Here is a 20,778-nt window from a genome sequence, read left to right as displayed (position 1 = left end):
CGTTTACATTCTCTGAAATACTTAAGGTTAAGGAATAGAATTTCAGAATTTTCAGATTACATGAAATGCAAAAAAATTATAAGCAAGCAGAATATAGGAACAGATATCAAAGACACAGGCTGCTAAACCAACTGATCTAAGGTAGATTAATTACAAAGAATTGTGACGTAATATACTGGCAGTCCCGAGGTAAGACAAGGTTCCTTTGTTATCAGAACTGTCCGTAAGTCACAAATGAACAAAAAAAAGTGTGTGTGGGACAGGTTTACAGAAAAAATCTGGGAGAGTGAGAGACACCAGTTTCATTGACTCAGTGCATGTGTGAGAGAGTCTGCTCAGTGTTCCCAGCCCAATTCAACCACCAATTGTTGTGGCTCGAAGTAGTGATGCAGAGGTTTCGGTGCGGAGATAATGTGCACAGAAATACCCCATTCCCACCCAACAAAAGATGGCTGCTGCCCTACAGCAGCTTGCACATCTATTCCTGTCCATCCTGCCAGTCTTAAAAATGCACGCTTACACGTATTTATAAGCTGGCGAGGACCTGTATTTTGTAAGGTGATATGAAGAGAAACAACATGAATTGAATAGTAAAAATTTAAAGGTGATTGAGGAACCAAAAAGCTGACAAATCAAGTCAAGGAGAATATTACAAATGCCTTGGCTTTAATAGATCCCACAAAACCATTCTACCATTCATGATTCTACTTTATGTGTTAACTCAGTATATCTGATTTTTCTTCAATTCCCTTCATACATTTTTCAACAAGAATTTAATAAAGATTTACAATGTACAAATAACCCAGCGCAACTGCAACTTACAGAGGGACAGTTATAAACTTTATTCATGAAATTCTCTGATCTTCAGACAATGTAGCTTAACTATAGAATATTCCAGCGGTAATGGAATTTCTTTGCCAGTCCTCCTCAGGTTATGGCAAGGTTACATTCCTGGAAACTGTTTATAAACCCAACAGTTCACGCGTCAGACCAAAAGCCACCAAACAAGCTCCCACACGGAGGAATGCGTGCTGCCCCACAGCAACCATCCTGCTGGTCTCTCACAAACATGCTTGTATAGGCTGTACGTACAGTTGCAAGATAAAGCTTGAGAACCCTTTGTAATTACCCGGTTTTCTGCACTAATTACTCATAAAATGTGGTCTGATCTTCATTTAAGTCACAATGATAGACAAACATCATCTGCCTAAACTAATAACACACAAACAATTGCACTTTTCGTCTTTATTGAATACATTCGCAGTTCAGGCTGGAAAAAGTATGTGAACCTTTTGATTTAATAATTGGTAGAACCTCCTCTAGCAGCAATAATCTCCACCAAACATTTCCTGTAGCTGCTGATCACACTTGCACAATAGTGAGGAGGAATTTTAGACCATTCCTCCATACAAAACTGTTTGTTAATCAATATTTATAGGATACCCTGCATGAACAACCTTTTTCAGCTTATGCCACAGCATCATAATTGGGTTAAGGTATGGTCTCTGATTTGGCCATCCGAAACACAAATTTACTGTTTTTGATTTACTCCTGTGTTCCTTGTGTTCATTGTCTTGTTGCATCATCCAACCTTTATTAAGCTTCAGGTGACAGACCACCACCTTGACATTTTCCTGTAAAATGTTTTGATACAATTTTCAATTCATTGTTCCGTCAATGATTGCAAGCTGTACAGGCCCTGAGGCAGCAAAGCAGCCTCAAGCCACAGTTCTTTACAGTTGGAATGAGGTTTTGGTGTTGGCGTGCAGTGCCCTTTTCTCCACCAAACACTGTGTGCATTTCTGCCAAAAAGTTCAACTTGTGTCTCATCTGTCCTCAGAGCATTGTCCCCGAAGTGTTGTGGAACATCCAGGTGGTCTTTGCAAACCTGAGATATGCAACAATATATCTTTGGACAGCAGTGGTTTCCTCTGTGGCGCCCTTCCATGAACACCATTCTTGTTCGGTGTTTTTCTTATAGTGGACACATGAACAGAGACTTTAGCATGTCCTAGAGATTTCTGCAGGTCTTTTGCTGTTACCTTGGGTACTTTTTCACCTCCTTCAGTAACAATAGTACTGAATTTCCTCCATTTGTAGACAATTTCTCTTACTGTGGACTGATGAACACTCAGATCTTTAGAAATGCTTTTGCGGCCTTTTCCAGCTTCATGCATCTCTACAATTCTTCTAAGGCCCAAGGTCCTCTGAAAGTTGTTTTCATCGATGCCTGGTGCACACAAAGAGATCGTTCTTGAGAAGAGTAGGCTGACTTTGTGTGCCTTTTTTTATAGAGCAGAGCACCTCTAAAACCCACACCTCCAATCTCAGCTCATTGAATGGAACACCTGACTCCAAATAGCTTTTGTGGAAGGCATTGCCCCAGAGGCTTACTTACTTTTTTGAAACTAGACAGTGATTGCTTAAATGGTGTACTTTGTATTGATGAGAAGTACAATTGTTTGTGTGTTATTAGTTAAGGCAGATTGTATTTGTCTATTATTGTGACTTAGATAAAGATCAGGCCACATTTTATGATTATTTAATGAAAACAGGTAATTGCAAAGGGTTCACAAACTTTTTCTTGCAACTGTAAGTCAGGCATTCATAAACTGGGGAGGAGCTGCAATGTCAGTTGCCCTTAGTATCTTGAAAACTTCAGCCAAGTTATTATTTAATTTTCTAAATTCGACAGACTGCAACCCTTATTTGTGTAATTAAAAAAAAGTACAATTGGAATTGACATATTTCTGGAAAACCTACTGCACACCTTCCAAGGCCAATGTATTCTCACTAGGGATGGTCTCCTAAACTGCCTGCAGTACTGTACCTGATGGTGCTATATCCCTTCCTATACAAAGACTAATATTCCATTATCTTATTTTGATCATTTCTGTCTCCGTGCTCCTGGCACTTTAATGATCTGTGTTCATAGATTATCAAATGTTACCATTTAGAAAGTTTCTATTATATTCTTTCTAACTCTAAAGTAGGTAACTACACACTTTCCTACTTTGAAATTCACTTGACCGTTTTTCCAAACTCCATAAATTTTTTCAATCTTTGTTTTCTGTTTCCATCAATACTGCCTGTAACATCACAGATCTTTGTAGTGTCAGTAAATTTGGAATATGTTGTTGTCCATCCCAAAATATAAGTTTTGTGTAAATATGGGTATCAATTACACTATCAACAGAGATCCTGTGGATCTATGAAACTATGAAAATTCATATTGAAATTTTACAATGAAATGTTGCCAATTTGAGTACAATCATTGTTTCTGCCTTCCCTGCTCATTTACCCAATTTTCATTAATTCAACACATTCAACCTTAAATGTGGTATAATATCCAATGCCTCGGGAGGTCCATGTGTACATAATAGTCACTTGCATACTTGCCTGCCCTACCTGACTCCATCTGCCCAATATTTCAATCAACTCCTTCAGAAGATCAATCTGGATCATTAGACATGACCAACTCTGCGAATCCAGGTTTCTTTGCTCCGATCAGCTCAACACTGTTAAGTGTTCAGTCACCCTTAATTAGATACTACTAATTTCCCGGTGGGAGATGTTAAGATAACCAGACTATGACCAATTCCACCCACCCAAGATTTGCATCTTTCTCAAATAATGAAATGGCTGATACGTGCATTAAAAGTGTCTTAGAAGATTACAGTTAGAGCATCTGTAATATTTTAATCTACTCATTAAAATCGGAGTACAGAAATTATCTTTTTCTGGAGATATGTCACTCTCTGCTGCCTTTATTTACTTCCTTTTTATTAACTTATTCATGTTTATTCTGGTAAATCACTCCACAATTCATGACTTTGACAGGTGCATCATCACCAAGGCTAATCCACTGATAACACTAATGCGACATAATTATTCAGAAAGGTCACTATACCTTACTTTACTTTTGAGATGTTATGTTTCAATAAGCATCATAATTTTTTTTGTTTAGATACAGCTTACATTTGATTCCGATCTTAAATGTTTAGCATCTTTTGCTATTCTTTGTATCTCCCTAAATGTCCAAGCTCTGTGCTAGATTCACATATATCATTTTATTTCTGTCCAGAGGTTTACCAACTATATAATATTAAACTTTTCTTGAAAGCCGTAGAGTTATTTTACCCACTAACAGATATGCCCAATTTGTTATGGACAGTCTTTGTCACTTTGCTTGTAAGTCAAACTTACCTAAAACTTATCTGGAATCCAGTTTGCATTTTTCATTTCTGAACAGTACATCAAACTGGATTTTGTTATGGTCACTGTTTCATAGATGTTCAAGTTTCATTAAGCTTGTTAGCAAAACCTTCCTCCAAAAAATTGATCACTTTTTAAGCATGAATTAGTTTGTTTATCCACAAATATCTCAGACACAGTATTTCCACTAATGCCATCCTGCATTTACTCTGTTTTAGTCACTAATTTCTGCTAATTTGCTATTGTTATACCCAATGCTCTCCAGCATCTTAAATCATTTTCTATTTAAGTAACAGCTGAACTCTCTTTATATTCTCTCTCATCATTGGCTTATTTTTTTAAATCATTATGACTATTTCTAAAACTTCCCCTTCTCTTCTTGAATAGAGGTTGTTTATTTTAGTATATTCATTTCCCAGCCCTGACCATTTTGCAGTCCCATCTCAGCTATTATCATGTACTACCTTTCTGACATTTCTACTTATGCCTGCCATGTGCATGCAAGAGAAAGCTAAAGGCATTAATTGTCAAGGGAATGTGGTCAGACTTTCTTTTTTGGAATGTATCAGTGTCTGGTTGTTATTTGAACTTAGCTTGCATCAAACCCAAATAATGTCTATATAAAGTTGGGATTGCTATAGAAAGTGTTACAAAAGGAATGGAATTCTTACTACACATAATCTCTGACATGATTTAAGAAAAGTCAATAATCACAAAATCAGAGAGATCATCTGGCCCATCAAATCAGTATCAGCTCTATTCAAAACCTATCCTGCTTGTCCCACACCTGCACCTTCTCCCCACAGATCTACAAACCATTTTAAAGCACATATCCAATTCATTTTGACAGCTACTATTAAATTTACCTTCCTTAGGCCAACTAGATCTTAATCACTTGCTGCAAAAAAAGTTGCTCTTCACATCACTTTTGGTTTTGACCATTTCCATCTATAACCACTGATTCTTGACCTGACAATGGGAACAGTCTCTCTCTCTCGATCCTTCACGATTTTAAGGACATTTATCTGGTTTGCTCTTAACTATCTCTGTTCCAAGGAAAACAATTCCAACTTCAGTTTATCAATGTAACCATTTCAATATGCATACGAAGATGGTTGGGACAGGATTCTGCCTTGAGGAACCCCTGCACTTGCCTCCAATTAATACTATCTTCCTGTGTACCAAATGTGACTTCTGCCAGTGAAGAAATTTTCCCTTATTCATATCAACTTCATTTTACCAGGGCTTCTTGATGCCACAGGCATCACTCTCAGCTCATCTTTGTAATTTAGGTCAAGTTTGGATCAAAGGTTTGAGTTAAGTAGACTTGGTTGGGATCTAAATCATAATTGCCACTTGGACACCATCCTTAACAACATCTGGCATTTTGCTGATGACTGAAAAACATATGATATACCAGAAATTCAACAGTTATTTTGAGGACTGCATATTTTACATTTCATTCTACTGAAACTGGTCAGCAAAAAATGCTTCTAGTTCTGGCACACAGTTTGATAATGAAGTCTGTGGTAGGAATACACGTATTTGGTTTGTGAATCAAATTGGTTATAGTTTGACTTCTCTAATGATGGGAGACCTCAGGAGGCCTAGGTAATTCGACTAATCAGCAATTCTGACTGAAGACTGCTACATATTCTGAGCTTTGAACTTACTGAAAATGAGAATGATTAAGGAGTCTCCTCTTCATACCAAGACAGCAAGATGATGTTTAATTATTCACTATCACATGGCTTCCACTAGAAGGATTTAAGGATGACAAGTTTGCCATACGAGGAGAAATTGAGAATATTAGGCTTGTGTTCCCTAGAGTTTAAAACAAAATGAGAGGAGATCGCAATGAAATTTGCAAAATTTGTCAAGGACTTGAAAGGAAGGATGCAGGATATTTTTATTCTGGCTAAGGATTCTGGAACCAGGTTTACAATCTAACAATTTGGGGTAGACTGTTTATGATTAAGGTAAGGACTCCTTTCCCCTACTGAAGAGGGCAGTGAATCTTTAGGAATTCCCTAACTCAAACAGCTCCAGAGATTTATTTGAGTTTGTTCAAAGCCAAAAGTTGAATTCTGGGAATAAGGGAATCCAGGGATATGCAGATCATGCAGGAAAATTGAAATGAGCAACAGGATCACCTGTGAGCTTGATCAACGACAGAGAAGAGCTGAAAGCCCAGATAGCCATCTTCCACTCATATTTCTTCTGTTCTTATGTACATGTTAGGGTCTAATTTTAAAATATAGCTTGCACTGTACTTGATCTCCTCCTCTACTCTTCCCACTGAACCCAGGTGCCCCCATGATGGCAATGGCAGAGTGAGGGATGTCAGGTACTAAGATCATAGACCATGATGTAGTATGTTGTGGCTTATTGAGCTGCTGCTGATAAGCCACAATGCCTCATGGAAATTCAGCTTTAAGCTGCTATATTTGTTCTGTGTCCATCCTTTCCAGTAATGCCTCACAACGCAATGAAAAGTGTCATCTTTGTAAAGGGAGAATTTTATTGATAGTCAACTCCTATCAATATCATGAACAGATACAAGTAAATTAGTGAGGATGAGAATGTGTTCTCTATCTTGTGTTCCCACATGCACTACCTGCCACAAACTGATAGCTATGTCCTTCAGGACTTGGCTGCAAGTTCCTATCTCCTATTTCTTACAGAGTGAATATTCCCTCTCTTTTTCTCATTATCCCTTCAAGCCAATTTGAAATTCCCTACCGACAGACAAAATGCAATATTTACAGAACTTTCCGGTCCCTCAACTATAGAATCCCATAAAACCACATTTACTATTTCAAGTTGTCACAATCAGTATTCTGGCTATCCATCCAACAGATTTTATCCAGACACCCATAAAGAGCTAAGCCACCCCAGAAATGATCTAAAAGATATGACTAAAGATAATCTCCATGAAACATTAACACTATTTTCTCTCTCTGCTGTTACTGTATTTCATTATTTTCCATTTCATTCCAGTGATGATGCCAGAAAACATCATTCTCTCCCTCAAAAAGGTGGAGGATTAATTGCAAATTTGAAAACTGAGATAGGTGACTAAATAATGTAAGATTATAGAAGTGAACAAATAAGCAGTTACATATACAGAAATGCAGGTCCACTTCAAAACTCAAGGGGCTGAGTGGCCTATTTCTGTTCCTCATTTTGTTGCCCAATTATCTTTAATGCTATCCTCTACTTTGATACTACCAGAAAAAACGGTTTATCCTTTGATCAGATATCGATCAAATCCACCGCCGGAGGGATCCCATTTCTGCTTTTCATTAAGTCTGTGCAAGTGAAGCAGCTGCGCCTAGTGTTCACACTATTCAAAAGCATCAGTTTTGTTGTTGACATTGTTTAGTTTGTCGCTGAAATATAAATGGGCATTCATATGGAAGCAATGTTCTGTTGATAAAAGGTGCATTTCTTAAAACACAAAGCCATAAGTCCAACAATACTCAAAGCAAACAAAACCTGCTAGTTTGTTAGGTGGCAGGAAAACAGAACAAGCACTTTAACTGACAACAAACTGCACCAACTTTCAATTTCTGGGAATCTGTTTACATTTCTTGACACATTCCTGCATCTGAAACTAACGCAGCCTGTTTCACTCAACACATTGAAAACAATCCAAAACTTATGTACCAAGAAATTCAAATATAAGCCAAATGCACAATTATCCTCCGAACATAAGATCTTTAAGAATTTCACTAAAAAGAATTGGGATATGGTGAGAAAATTATTCCAAAAAGTGATGGGGGGCGACAAAGGTACGCAGCGAGTGGGGTAAATTGTTTTGGTACTGATACCCCTGAACAAATATTGATTCTTATGTCTCAGATTGGTGGGTTGTGGGGGTGAACTTCTTGCATTTATGTGGTATCTTTATTTAGACAAAATATTTCACAGTGCTTTACAAGGTGGATCAGAGTGGACTCATTTAATTTTTACTGTGCGCTAGTGACGAGGTTCGCTGTGATGTTGTGGGAGTTAGGGGCGTTCTCTGCAATCAGGGAGTCAGTGTAGGCTTGTTGGGTTTAACGTGGAGCATAGGGGTGTCAGGCGGTACGATATGTCAGGGCATTCAGTGACAAATTAATGATTTGGGGTCTTTACGTTGCTGGAGATTTCAGCGGTTCAGTGTAGGGTCATGGGGTAAGGAGCGGTGAGATCTAGGTTCATTCTGAGTCAACAGTGCCGTGTGGGGGCGGGGTGTTAACTGAGCCGAATGGGGTTAATGTGGGTTGGGGAAGAATCAGCGTGTGCCGTAGGGGTAGGTTCGGAATGAGATCTGGCAGTTCAGTGTGGGGTCGGCGGGTTCATAGAGGAATGCAAATAAGCAAATAGGCCCGGTCTGGAGACCGATAACGGCCGCTCTTGCAAATGTCCCCGTCGGCTCCGGAAGAGTCCTGTGACTACGCGCTAGAGCCCGTGGACACTCGGCTCCTGTGGAAGTTCAGGCAGCGCCGGCCCCTTTCCACGGCCTGAGGTCCGGGGGCTGCCGCATCCCACCCCCAGCTGCAGCCTCCCGTGGACAGCGAGCGGCCCCCAAGCAGAGGCGCGGACTCACTCGGGCCGCCCGGGTGATGCTCAGGTCCTTCATCACTTCCTCGAAAGCCGCCGTCTCCTCCGCCTGTTTCTGGGTGTGGAGAGCGATCTTCTCGCTGAATTTCCGCGGGTTGTTCGACGCCGCCATTTTCCGCAACCGCCTCCTTCATCCTACGCCACCACGCACGCACGCAACAACCTCTGCGTCAGCACGCACAGGAGGAACAAGCCCGCGGGGGCTTCGCTCGTCCCATCCTCTTGCAAGTTTGTTCCTCAGCAGCCAAACCCAAAGCCCGCATTTCTATGCACTAAGCCCACTCTCCATCACCCAGGCAAGCGTGTTCCTCACGAGAGACCGCAGGCGCTTGAAATCTGGAGCAAAGCACAAAGGAGCTGCAGGAACTCGTGGGGTCAGACAGTCTCTGAGGAGGGAAATGGACAGTTAGTACTTAGGGTTGCAACCCTCCGACATTCCAGATAAAAGGCTCGACCCGAACCGTCCATTTCCCTTCAGTGCTGCTCGCTGAATTCCTCTAGTACTTCTGTGTGTTACCCCTCATCCAACTCTGACACTGACAATCAACACACTCCCGATCCCATCCACGCACCAGCCCCTGCTCTCTCTTCCCAATTCTCTTCTCTATGCACACTCTCCATTTCCTGCACCCTCAAATTTTCTTTCCCAGCCTCTCTTCCAACCCTATACTTTCAAACTAATCTCCATTTTATTCCTTGCTGAACCTCATGGCCCCATCCATCCTTCCTGAGCCCAGACCCCACTAGCCCAGAGTTGACAAGGAATATGGAGTCGTGACAAGGATCCAGTCTGAGTGATTAGTGTTAGTCCTGGCAAATGGAATACACGGGTAGCAGCAGCTCATATCTCAACTACAAGTGTAATATTACATTTTACATAGATGGTTTAAATTAGTGGCAGAACAGTATTCAGTTTCTAGACACAAGTAATTACCAAATATATTAGTGTTCAACATTCAGTGCATTTCAACATAGATTCCACACTTTATTTCCAGATGTCATAATCACACAGTTTGATTAATTAATGGAAAATGGTCCTAGTAGCAGCAGAATTCCATGAATTTTGAATAGATTCCAGATTTCTGAAGAATTCCCATTTGCTTTTCTTTGCATTAGGTGGTTTTAAGAGGCTTGTATCAAAACTTGATCATTCAGTGATTTAAAAATCAATTTGATTGGGGGGGGAGAAGGCGGGAGAACAACAGGAGTTGGCATGCAAGAGTCGGGCAACACAAGCTACAGTGAGATATACAAGGCAACAGGGGCTGCAGGCCAGCACCTTGCATTTTGATTTGCTTTGCTGCCCATTCACAGGCTGTATTTAAATCCTTCCAGATCCAATGGCTTCTTGGAGCTAAATAGGAACTTACTACAATGAATGCAGCACCATGGAAGTAGTGAGCCTATGCATGGTACAAAGCAAAGTAGTGAAGGCCAACTGAGTAGTCAGCTGTCTTTTCATCCCCAAAATTAATCAAGGTCTCTGGCAAAGTGGTTAGGTGGCTGATCAGTGAAAACTCCTGGATAAAACTGGCTTTGAACTGATTCTTTACAATTTTGGACAAACAAGTGTAGTGATGTTAACAGATCCGTTGGGCTCTCTTCCCAGTCCCCATTCCAGCTTCTTAATCTATCCAGGAGCATTACCATCACTATCTCTGTGCTGAAAGCTGTGGAAAGACAACAGGAGCACAGGCAATCCCTGCTAAAGATTCGGGGAAATGCAGGTCCCTCTCCCACTCGTCTGTCCCAATGTTATAAACCTGCACAACACTGGTCACGTTGTTTAAGTGCCAATTATAACCTCCCACCACATAGATCTTTCTATGTAATACACAGCAACCTGCTTCAGACTGGCCTGTCCTCATTGGACTGACACTGGTCCACTGGTCATTCTCAGGGATGTAATACTCAACAGCCAGGACATCAAAGCAGTGGTCAACATGGTCCATCCGGCCACCCAAAGCATAGATCCTCCCATTTGCCCCGACCATTGAGTGAAGCACCCGCGGCTCATTCATTGAAGCCTTTTGTTCCCAGAGATCTGTTTCAGGACTATAACAGTGAAGAGATTTCTTATCTTCAATGGTGATACCATACCCTCCAGAGATGTAGAGCTTGCTCCCACTGGATGTCCCTGCATGTCCCCATGTCCGCCGTTTCAAGCAACAAACATTGGTCCATTCATTGCGTCGTGGGGAATAACACTCTACTGTGGAGAGGCTCCCGGAAAGGTTACGACCCCCAGTGGCGAACAGCATCCCTTGCAGCACATCCAGCTGGAACTGAATGCGAGCCTCCTGCATGGCACAAATGCGCAGCCAATGACTGAGATGCGGGTCATAGCGGAAACAACAGCTGACTGCCCCTTCACCGCTGCGGTACTGCAAGTGCTGACCTCCCACCACGTACACAAAATTGTCCAAGACAGCTACACAGGCGTGGCTGCAGCCTATCTCCATCTCGGGCCACTCCGAGAACTGACGGGCATTCCCATCTGCAAGAACAAAGACTTTGCGGCTGACTGTCCTGTTGTTGTCAGTGTAGGGAGTGCCGCCAAAGGCAACTAGGGAGAGGGTATCTGAGCGGATCATAGTTCGGCTGCACTGCATCTCATGCTGTCGGAATGGCAGAATTTGGTAGTTAAAGGCTTCCAACAAATACTGACGACACATGGGATCGTCCAGCATTAAGCTTTGTGTCTGGACGCTATCCACTAGCTCAGTGGACTTCATCAAAGGGAAGCGGATGTGGCAGAGGACCAGGCTGGCATTAGCTTGTCGTGTCTCATCATACTGCAACCACCTGATGGCAGCGCGGAATAGGTCAACTTCACTGCAGTTCTTCAGCTTGTTGCTTTTCAGGAAGAAGACAAGGCGCTCGAGGGGAAGGTGCAGGAAATCCTCTTCCTCTGCAATTTGTAAGAAATGAGCAAAGGTAAAGGCATCCACTGACTCTTTCAGGGAGGTGAGGCTGAAAGTGGTGGCCATCTGGCCAATGTTGAGGCAAGTCTCCACGCTCATGGCCGACTTTAGGAACTGCTCACACAATTCAACCACAGGCGTGATCTGCAGGAAGACAGCAGCTCCCAGCACGTCTTGTACGCAGTCAAGGTCCAATGTCACCTCAGCACTGTATGCAAAATCAATGATGTGTCTCAGACCCCTGGCAGACACCCCTTTCAACTCAATGACATCTTGGCCCATTTCCCGCATTCCCCCTGTGAACATCGCCCTGGGAAGAAACAGATCCAAAAATGAACCAAACACATAGCAGATGGATGATCATGACATTAACACTTTACTCAATGTAGAGTTTGCTGTGAATAAATCAATTGCTTCATTTTTATATAACAATTCAATTCAGAACATCACAAATCTCTCCCAAATCTTTCCTGCTCCAAGAACAATCAGTTTCTCAAATCTCTCCATTTAACTGTGGAAACTCATCCCTAGAACCATCCTAGTGAACCTCTTAAACCTGAAAGTTGATTTTCTCCGGCTGTAGGGGTAACCAGCAATTTGTAAGGTTTTGGTTTGACTTCACTCTTTTTCTACTTAAACCTATTTATGAAGCTTAGCATCCCTTCTTAACTTCCCTTATCAGCTAGCATTTCCACCTTTAACAATGACCAAAAATGTCTCTTTCCTCTGCTTCATGTTGTCTCAGCCTATCTAAATTATTTTCCTGAAGTGCAGAACTTCACAGTTTCTGATATTAAAATGTACCTTCAGTCCATTTTATTAGTCCTTTATTTTTAGTTCATTCACAGGATGTGGATGTCATGGGCAATTCTAACACTTATCGTCTATCCCTGATCTGAGGCTGTTAAGGTCACACACATTAGTCAGTCTGGTGTCCCAATCAAGCATCCTGGGTATGGATGGTAAATTTTCTTCCTTGATGGTGGGTTTTTACAATAATCTTGTAGTTTTCTCATTACTGAGATGAGCTTTCTTTTTACTTAATTAATTAAACTTAAAGCTCCCAACTCAATGATGGGATTGAAACTATGGTTCAAGAACACTGGCCGTTAAAGCATTAGCAACCACTGTTGTGTTGAAATGTGCCTGTATCCCATTTTAGCACTTTGCCATCAATTAACAAATTATACTCTCTATCTTCAAGCCAAAGCAATTTAAACATAAAAATTTAAGACCAATCACAGGTGATTAAAATTTCCTACCATTCACCATCTCCTTTCCGACAGCCTCTACCACTGCCCCCTGATATACGTGTTTCTATTTTTGAAGTAAGTTGCCTCTGTTGTACTTATTCAAATGTCTCTGAAAAATCAATATATAATAGGCATCTATTACATAACCTTCATCATTCTCTTCTATTGGCTTAAAGAACATAATTTGTGCTCAAATTATTTATGCTCAATTCTCAAAAAATTGATTTAATCTTTGAGGAATTTTGTTTTAATTATTTTATGTTGGATCGACATTGCTTTTCATTTTAATGCCATCCATCATTAGTTTATTTTTATTCCTCCTACACTTTCCCACCCGCACCAGACAGCACGAAGGCTTAATGCCAATTGCTGGGAAGGAAAAGGAGCTGAACCAGACACATTCCTTCTATGGCATCAGCTTAAGTATTTGACCCAGAAGCTGGGTCAGCACTAAATTTCCTCTGGAAATATTTCTTATAATAATCAATACTTCTATTTCTTGCCTCAACTCATATTCTTCTGTTGAAACATATCTGTGGAACTCTCTTCCACAGCATACCCTCAATGGCCACCTTGTTAGGTACCCCTTACAGCTAACGTGACCAACTAAGTGAGTCTTAGTGGCTTTCTGCTGTTGTAGCCCATCCATTACAAGGTTTGGCTTATTGTGCGTTCAGAGATGCTCTTCTGCACATCACTGTTGTAACACAGTTATTTGAGTTACTGTCGCCTTCCCGCCAGTTTGCATCAGTCTGGCCATTGTCCCATGGGCTCTGATTAACAAGGCATTGTCGTCCAAAAAACTGCCACTTGCTGAATGTTCTTTTGAGTTTCTGAGATACTCAAACCACCCCCTCAGGCACCAACAATCATTCCGCGGCCAAAGTCACTTAGATCACATTTCTGTAGCAACCCACACAAGATGCTAGTGGAACTCAGCAGGTCGGGCAGCATCTATGGAATTGAATAAACAGTTGTTGTTTCGGGCCGAGACCCTCTCAGCATTCTGTGTGTGTTGCTCCGGATTTCCAACACCTGTGTTTATAGATCATATTTCTTCCCCAATCTGATGTTTAGTCTGAACAACAACTGAACCTCTTAACCATGTCTGCATGTTTTTAGTCACTGATTTGCTACCACATGATTGGCTGATTAGGTATTTGCATTAATGAGCAGGTGTACATACACCTAATGAAATGGCTACTGTGTAAATATCATAATGCAATCTATCCAAAGTAATCTGTTTGCTCTCAGAAAACCTCTTCTCTTACCAACTAAATTTAGCAACCGTGAAAGGCATTGCAACTTAATAAAGCACCCCAATATGTCCTCCTGTTTAACTCATGTCATTGGATATGTAAGAATGAGATTTGAGGTCAGTAAGTGATATTGCACCCAGACTGACAGGGAAATAGAATGAGACCTGCTGTCGACTGTGAGCAAGATCAGAGTTGGGGTCTGAATGCCTGGTATTGTGATCATTTTGATGCTCACTAGGATTTCACATTGAAGTCTTGACAGAAAGAATATATTTGCAGAGCACTGGTACTTTGTAATTTAGTTTCATCCAATGAATCACAGAGGAGTCAGTACTGCAGCGCAGAAGATTCGCTTGTCAACTCAGTTCCCATTCATGCCAGTTTATATTGAATGATTCACTGTTTACCTCATTGCCAAAATTTGTATTAGCAACAAATGTTTAAATACTGTTCCCTACATCCAAGTCCGTGATGTTAAAATATAACAAGAAAAGCAACAGGGCAATTTGGCAGTTACATTTGACAAGAAGATCCTTTTAAAATCAAGTTCAGTGGGGCAAAATGTTTCTCTTTCAACTGATTCCAAGCCCACACCATCAGGTTCAGGAACAGTTACTACCCTTCAACCATCGCAGCGTGGATAACTTCACTCACCTCAGCTCTGAACTGATTCCACAACCTACAGACTCACTTTCAAGGAGTCTACAACTCAGGTTCTCAGTATTTTTTTACATTTTTAAAATTTGCAATTTAACTTATTTTGCACTTTGTTGTTTGTCGGTCTTTGTGTGTAGTTTTTTTTGTTGATTCCATTGTATTTCTCTGTTCTACTGTGAATGCCTGTGAGAAAATGAATATCAAGGTAGTATACAGTGACAGACTAACTTTGATAATAAATGTACATTGAACTTTGAACTTTTATTTGGCAGCCTTCACTATGATGTGGGAGCCGATCCACTAACCCCCTGCTTATATCACACCTCTTGCACCAGTTGTTCACAGGATGTGGATATGACTTATAATACCAGCACCTATTGTCCATCCTCAACTGCCCTGAATCCCAGCAGTATAAAGAAACGATTAAACAGGTGGGATACAAAGCATCTCGGCCACCTACATTTAAGAATGCTTACAAAAAAATGAGAGCGCAAACCAAGGTATCTCCATTATTTGAAAATAATTCTGCAACAGTCTGCAACGTTAAAGATGCCACATAAACATAATTTGCCGGGCTGTTTTAGATTAACTAACAGAACAGAAAAATCCAAAATGATTATATTATTGATTGCTGTCCACCACCACTTTACAATATATTGTCCACCCACTGCATATAACCCATGCCCATGCACATCAACACAAACCCATCCTGGAGCTTCTATCCAAAATGCCTGAATGAATTGGATGACAAGAGTCACAACTGTCTTTGCAATCAAAGATCTAGATCAGAGGTTCCCAACCTGGTGTCCACGCACCCCTCGGATAAAGGTTGGGAATCCCTGATCTAGATCAAAGAGCCAGGACTATAAAGTTAAATGCAAAGAACCTAGAACAACAAAGATATCAAGGCTGTGTATTTTGCTATGAAGTAAGAAGTTGAAACAAAAGCTCAGTCAACATTTGAGATTAGATTATGGCATGGGTCAAGGAGGAGATTGGGAACTGGAGTGATACTGAAGGTAAATGTAGAGGGAGCTATATAATCACAAAGAGGGGAAACAATATCTGATGCAGGATGAGGTGGCCTGTTTCTATATTCTAACATATGGATGTCTGACAAGTATTCACGGGGAGGAAATAAGTGCAAGATGCAAGGCAACAGATTACATGATTGACATCCTTTCTAAATCTCATCAGCATACACTTTGTAGCTGTAAAATACATCTTCACAATGCAGCAACAACTTTTCACAGCCTGAGGAAACCATGGTTTCAAAGATCACTCCAGAGATTTCCTGGTGTTCCAGACTAATTCCTATCCTCCAACCAATATATTTTTAAAAAAATCATTTGGCCACTGTGATTGGTGGAAGCTTGCTGTACACTAACTGCTAAAACACTTCTTACTTTAATTATTCTTCAAAGGCACTTCAATGGCTGTAAATGCTACGCTGGCCAGTGAAAACTGCAATATAAATGTGAACCCATCTTTCAACTTGAAGAGTATCTCACCATCCCTGCGACCTCTTTTTCACAGTAGGAATAACACTGGGTGGACCAGATCCTCATTCTTAATGACGCCGATCATGGAACCACTGGAGGAATCCAGCATGAGAACTATAGTTAAGAGGAATGAGGGGATCTCATCAAAACATACACAACCAAATCTTGCTGCATTGTCCCATGGTCTCCATGTGGCCACATTTATCAAGTCCAAGGGCAGAGGAATCGTTTTATTGACATGAAGCATCCAGACTCTATCGAAGCAGGCTCCATACTAACAGGATCTCAGACAACATCCTGATATCTTCGATGGTCAGCAAAGCTGTGAATATCAACAACCTGATGGCAGGAACATTGACTTCTCAAACTTTCGCTAATGCCCCACCTCCCCCTCGTACCCCATCTGTTATTTATTTATATACACACACATTCTTTTTCTCTCTCTCCTTTTTCTCCCTCTGTCCCTCTCACTGTACTCCTTGCCCATCCTCTGGGCTCCCCCTCCCTTTTCTTTCTCCCTGGGCTCCCGTCCCATGATCCTCTTATATCCCTTTTGCCAGTCAACTGTCCAGCTCTTGGCTCCATCCCTCCCCCTCCTGTCTTCTCCTATCATTTCGGATCTCCCCCTCCCCCTCTCAAATCTCTTACTATCTCTTCTTTCAGTTAGTCCTGACGAAGGGTCTCAGCCCGAAACGTCGACTGTACCTCTTCCTAGAGATGCTGCCTGGCCTGCTGCGTTCACCAGCAACTTTTGTGTGTGTTGCTTGAAATTCCAGCATCTGCAGATTTCCTCGTGTTTGCGTTTTTAACATCAATACTTTTTAAATATCTGTTTTATAAGTAGAAATAATTTAAAATATTAAACTGAAATAATTCAAAATGGAACTTAACTTCAACATTGCTTCTTCTTTACATCTTCATTGATGTAGATGGAGCTATATAATTCCTATGATAAATGCTGGGGAATCACAGCAAAACTGGTTTGACTACTGAACTCCTTGTGGAGTTGTACGTATTGGGAACACCAAATCTATCGGTAAGTTTGGGATTTCCATATTTGAAATCCCAGACCAGCTCCCAATTAAATGGGTAAATGCAGGTGGTTTCAGAGTTGATGCTGAGAGACTGGAGGATCTGGAATCAAGGGTCATAATCTTGGACATACAAGCCTGAACTGCAGAAAAACATCTTTAAGCAAAAGGGTCCATCACTGTGTAAAACAGTGGGAACCACTGACCAATCTCACGTAAAGAACAACAGTCTCTCCTTAAGGCAGGGGTTCCCAACCTTAATTTATGCCATGGGTGCCCTAACGTTAATCAAGGGATCCATGGACCCCAGGTTGGCAACCTCTGTCTTGAGAGATAAACCGAGAGCCCACCCCAACTCAGAATGAGGGATGTGGCACCTCCAACTATTACACCTTAAGAATAAGGGACAAGTTGACTCTCAATCACCAACTCCTAGCACCAATACCAATCTCCCCCCACCATAAAATAAAATGAAAAGGGGAATGGGACTTCATCCCACACCCCTACAAACACAGAATGTGGTATGAAATGAGACTCATTAGAATGAAGGATAGGGTGACCTCCTTCCCCGACTCACTCCAGAATGACAGATGGGGCAACCCACAACCTACTGCCAATCTCTTCATCACCTTACACTCCCCAAGAGTGAGGGATGGAATCCCAGCCATCCCACTTTCTGAGGGCTTTGTTCTCCCCAGAATGAGTCCCACCTTACCCTTGTTCACCTCATTCCATGAATCCCAAAATTCCCTTCCTCTTCCCATGGAATGAGGGACAGTGCCCTACCCTTCTTCCTCTCTCATAGAATGAGGGACAGGATGTCAGTCCTTCTCCCCGTCCTCCCAGCCACAGAATGAGGAATGGAACCCCATTTTCACACATCTGCAACAAGGAACAGGTTCCCCCCAGGGGGCTGGGACCCTGCCAGCTCTACGGAGCCTGCTCAGCACCCATTCCCTGGTAAACACACAGCAAGCTGAAGTGATGCAGGGAACTCACCGGAAATAGTCACTGCAGGCGGCCAACACCGCGCGGTGTACCCGAAATATCACCGCATTCACCATTAGCACCACGTCCAGGAGCTGCTCGTGGGCTCGGAGTGCCGACAGGCCCTGCAGGAGGCTGGCACTGTGCCCTGGGGCTGAGAAGGTGTGACGCAGGGCACATCTCTTCGCAGCTATGCTGTGGGGACAAAGAGAGAGCAAGGAGGCAGAGCATCAGTGAGCAAGGCCAGTCCTCACCTTCGCACTCCAACTAGGGCCTGGAATCTTCTTAAATCCACTGCACCTCACCCTGAGGTGATTCTAGGGGAAGTGAGGGGTAAGACTGAGAAATGGAGAAGTTAGGCATGAGGAAGAAGAGTGAAGAGGTAGAGATGGATGGATGAACAAAATAACATAAGAACTAGGAGTAGACCATTTCACTTTTCAACTAGAGCAAGGATCCTCTTCTTCATCAACATCATTTTCCTGACCTACTCCTTTCATTTCCAGAAATCTGTCAATTCTCAGTTTTCAATCCAACCAATAACCTGATACTGCAGGATAGAGAATTCCAAAGATTTAACACCATCTCAATAAAGAAACTTCTCTTCATTTCAATCCTGATTATTTGAGGCTGCGACTCGTTATGCTATACTCCTTATGCAGAGGATAGCATCTCCCCATCTATTATGTTGAGTCTTTTGTATCTTCCAAATTCTAAAGAAAGGAGGCATAATTTGCACACTCACTCCACACAAACAATTGATTTGCATCTTGGGAAACAGTGGGGTGAATCTTTCCAGCACATCCTCTCTCATGAGTATCTCATTTTCCAGATAAGGTGGTCAAAAGACCTAATATTCTAGACGTGGTCTCACAGGGACCCTTTAAATAAGACAATTTTCATACTTGCAATGAGACAAACATATACCATGTTTGCATGTTAGCTTCAGTTATTTACGTGGGGCAGGGTGGGGAGCAAGGAGTTGCAAGCACAGGGGTCAGAGATGCCCTTCGCGTTGGGTGAAGGGGAGGAAGAGCGCTAATCCAGAGGCAGTCACAGACAAGAATGTGTCTTTAGAGTGGTGAGGGTGAGGGTGAGGGTGGGGGTGGGGGCATGCTTGAGGCAGGCAGGTGGTACGGGCTGACAGCAAGGTTGCAAGAGGTGGTGGGGGGAAGAATCAGATTAGCTGGATGATGGGAGAGCGAGTGAGGTGTGGGGAGGTGGAGTGGGGTGATGGGTAGTGGAACAAACTGACAGGGAGGTGCAGTGAGTTGACAGAAGAATGAAGTAGGATGATGGGGAGAGGGATGGCGAAGAATTGGGTGATGCAGTGGTGGGGCCATAGAATGACGAGTGGGGAAAAGAGGAGGGGTGGGGTGATGGGGAGGGGTGAGGCAATGGGGAGGGGAGGGGTGGGGTGATGGGGAGGGGGGAGGGGAGGGGGAGGGGAAGTGATGGGGAGGGGTGAGGGGGAGGGGAGGGGTGAGGTGAGGGGGAAGGGAGGGGAGGGGGAGGGGAAGGGGAGGGGAAGGGGAGGGGAGAGGAGGGGGAGGGGGAAGGGGGAGGGGTGGCGTGATGGGAAGAGGTGTAGGTTGGGATGGGGAGATGGGCTTGGGATGACCGGTTAGGTGAGGTGAACGGGCCACCGGCGCTGTTGTGTGAGGCGGCGCAGGTGAGGAGGGAATCGGCACCGCTTCTCCCTTTGCTCGGGCCGCTGTCTAGATATCGGCCTCCCAACGCTCCGCAATCTGTCCGCAAACCGCTGATTGCTCCTGGGGCCTGTGACGGGCTGAAGCCTCAGGCTCGCCTTTACCTGTTTCGCCGCACGGCTGGGGACTCGCCACTGCCGGACTCAGCCATCTTATCCGGCGGGGTAGGGGTAGGGGGAGGGGGAGGGGGAGGGGGAGGGGCGGCGGCGGCGCAGGGCGTGGCCTCATTCGGGCCCTACTACGTAGGGCGTGGCCATATTGGGATGGGGCGGGGCCGAGCGGGGAGAATGGGGCGGGGCCGAGCGCAGGGAATAGGGGCGGGGCTATGTCCAGGCGGAGTAGCATTGTGGATCAGTGGGTCACTGCAGGGCTGAGGAGTAGACTGGGACAAATGGTGTGGCATTACCCTAAATACTATTTCTCACAGCTAAAGTTCGAGAGGAATACTTATGCAGTTCCTCGAGATCAAGGGTGATTTTTTTTCTTAGTCCTGATTATGGGTTTTCGTCCTGAGAGATTAACTCTCCCCATTCCTTGGACACTGACTGACCGACTGAGTGTTTCCAACACAATGCTTTTACTTCAATATCCAGCTGTGCACTTTTGACTTTGGTTATTTGGTAATACCCTGAT

The 20,778-nt window shown here is 42.9% G+C and overlaps 2 protein-coding genes across 11 annotated transcripts in view; both read right to left on the bottom strand.

Moving 5' to 3' along the window:
- Nucleotides 1–9,079, bottom strand: part of LOC140188052 (CREB-regulated transcription coactivator 1-like) — a 60,138-nt gene extending 51,059 nt beyond the window's left edge. For 3 of the 6 annotated variants that reach the window (XM_072243966.1, XM_072243968.1, XM_072243969.1), the window contains exon 1: nucleotides 8,810–9,076. In XM_072243966.1, coding sequence (XP_072100067.1) covers nucleotides 8,810–8,935 — 126 coding nt within the window. In that variant the 5' untranslated portion in view covers nucleotides 8,936–9,076. Of the gene's footprint in view, nucleotides 1–8,809 lie in introns of all 6 variants that reach the window. The other 3 variants (XR_011883217.1, XM_072243967.1, XM_072243965.1) reach the window with 3 other exon arrangements.
- Nucleotides 9,080–9,735: 656 nt separating this feature from the next.
- Nucleotides 9,736–20,324, bottom strand: klhl26 (kelch-like family member 26). 5 transcript variants are annotated; one of them, XM_072244218.1, is made up of 3 exons: nucleotides 20,250–20,321; nucleotides 18,449–18,631; nucleotides 9,736–12,057 (listed from the first exon to the last, which is right to left on the bottom strand). In XM_072244218.1, exons 1-3 carry the CDS (start codon nucleotides 20,294–20,296, stop codon nucleotides 10,476–10,478), a joined length of 1,812 nt encoding a protein of 603 aa, XP_072100319.1. In that variant the 5' UTR covers nucleotides 20,297–20,321; the 3' UTR covers nucleotides 9,736–10,475. The 5 variants fall into 5 exon arrangements, with proteins under 5 accessions (XP_072100319.1, XP_072100322.1, XP_072100321.1 ...); XM_072244221.1 differs by lacking the exon at nucleotides 18,449–18,631 and adding an exon at nucleotides 13,010–13,109 and having other exon boundaries at nucleotides 20,250–20,309; XM_072244220.1 differs by lacking the exons at nucleotides 18,449–18,631; nucleotides 20,250–20,321 and adding exons at nucleotides 13,010–13,109; nucleotides 14,914–15,099.
- Nucleotides 20,325–20,778: the final 454 nt, after the last annotated feature.

The sequence above is a fragment of the Mobula birostris genome, chromosome 26, assembly GCF_030028105.1.
Source record: "Mobula birostris isolate sMobBir1 chromosome 26, sMobBir1.hap1, whole genome shotgun sequence".
NCBI lineage: Eukaryota > Metazoa > Chordata > Chondrichthyes > Myliobatiformes > Myliobatidae > Mobula > Mobula birostris.
Note: the sequence above shows the minus strand (reverse complement) of the source record. Positions and strands in the feature narration are given on the sequence as shown.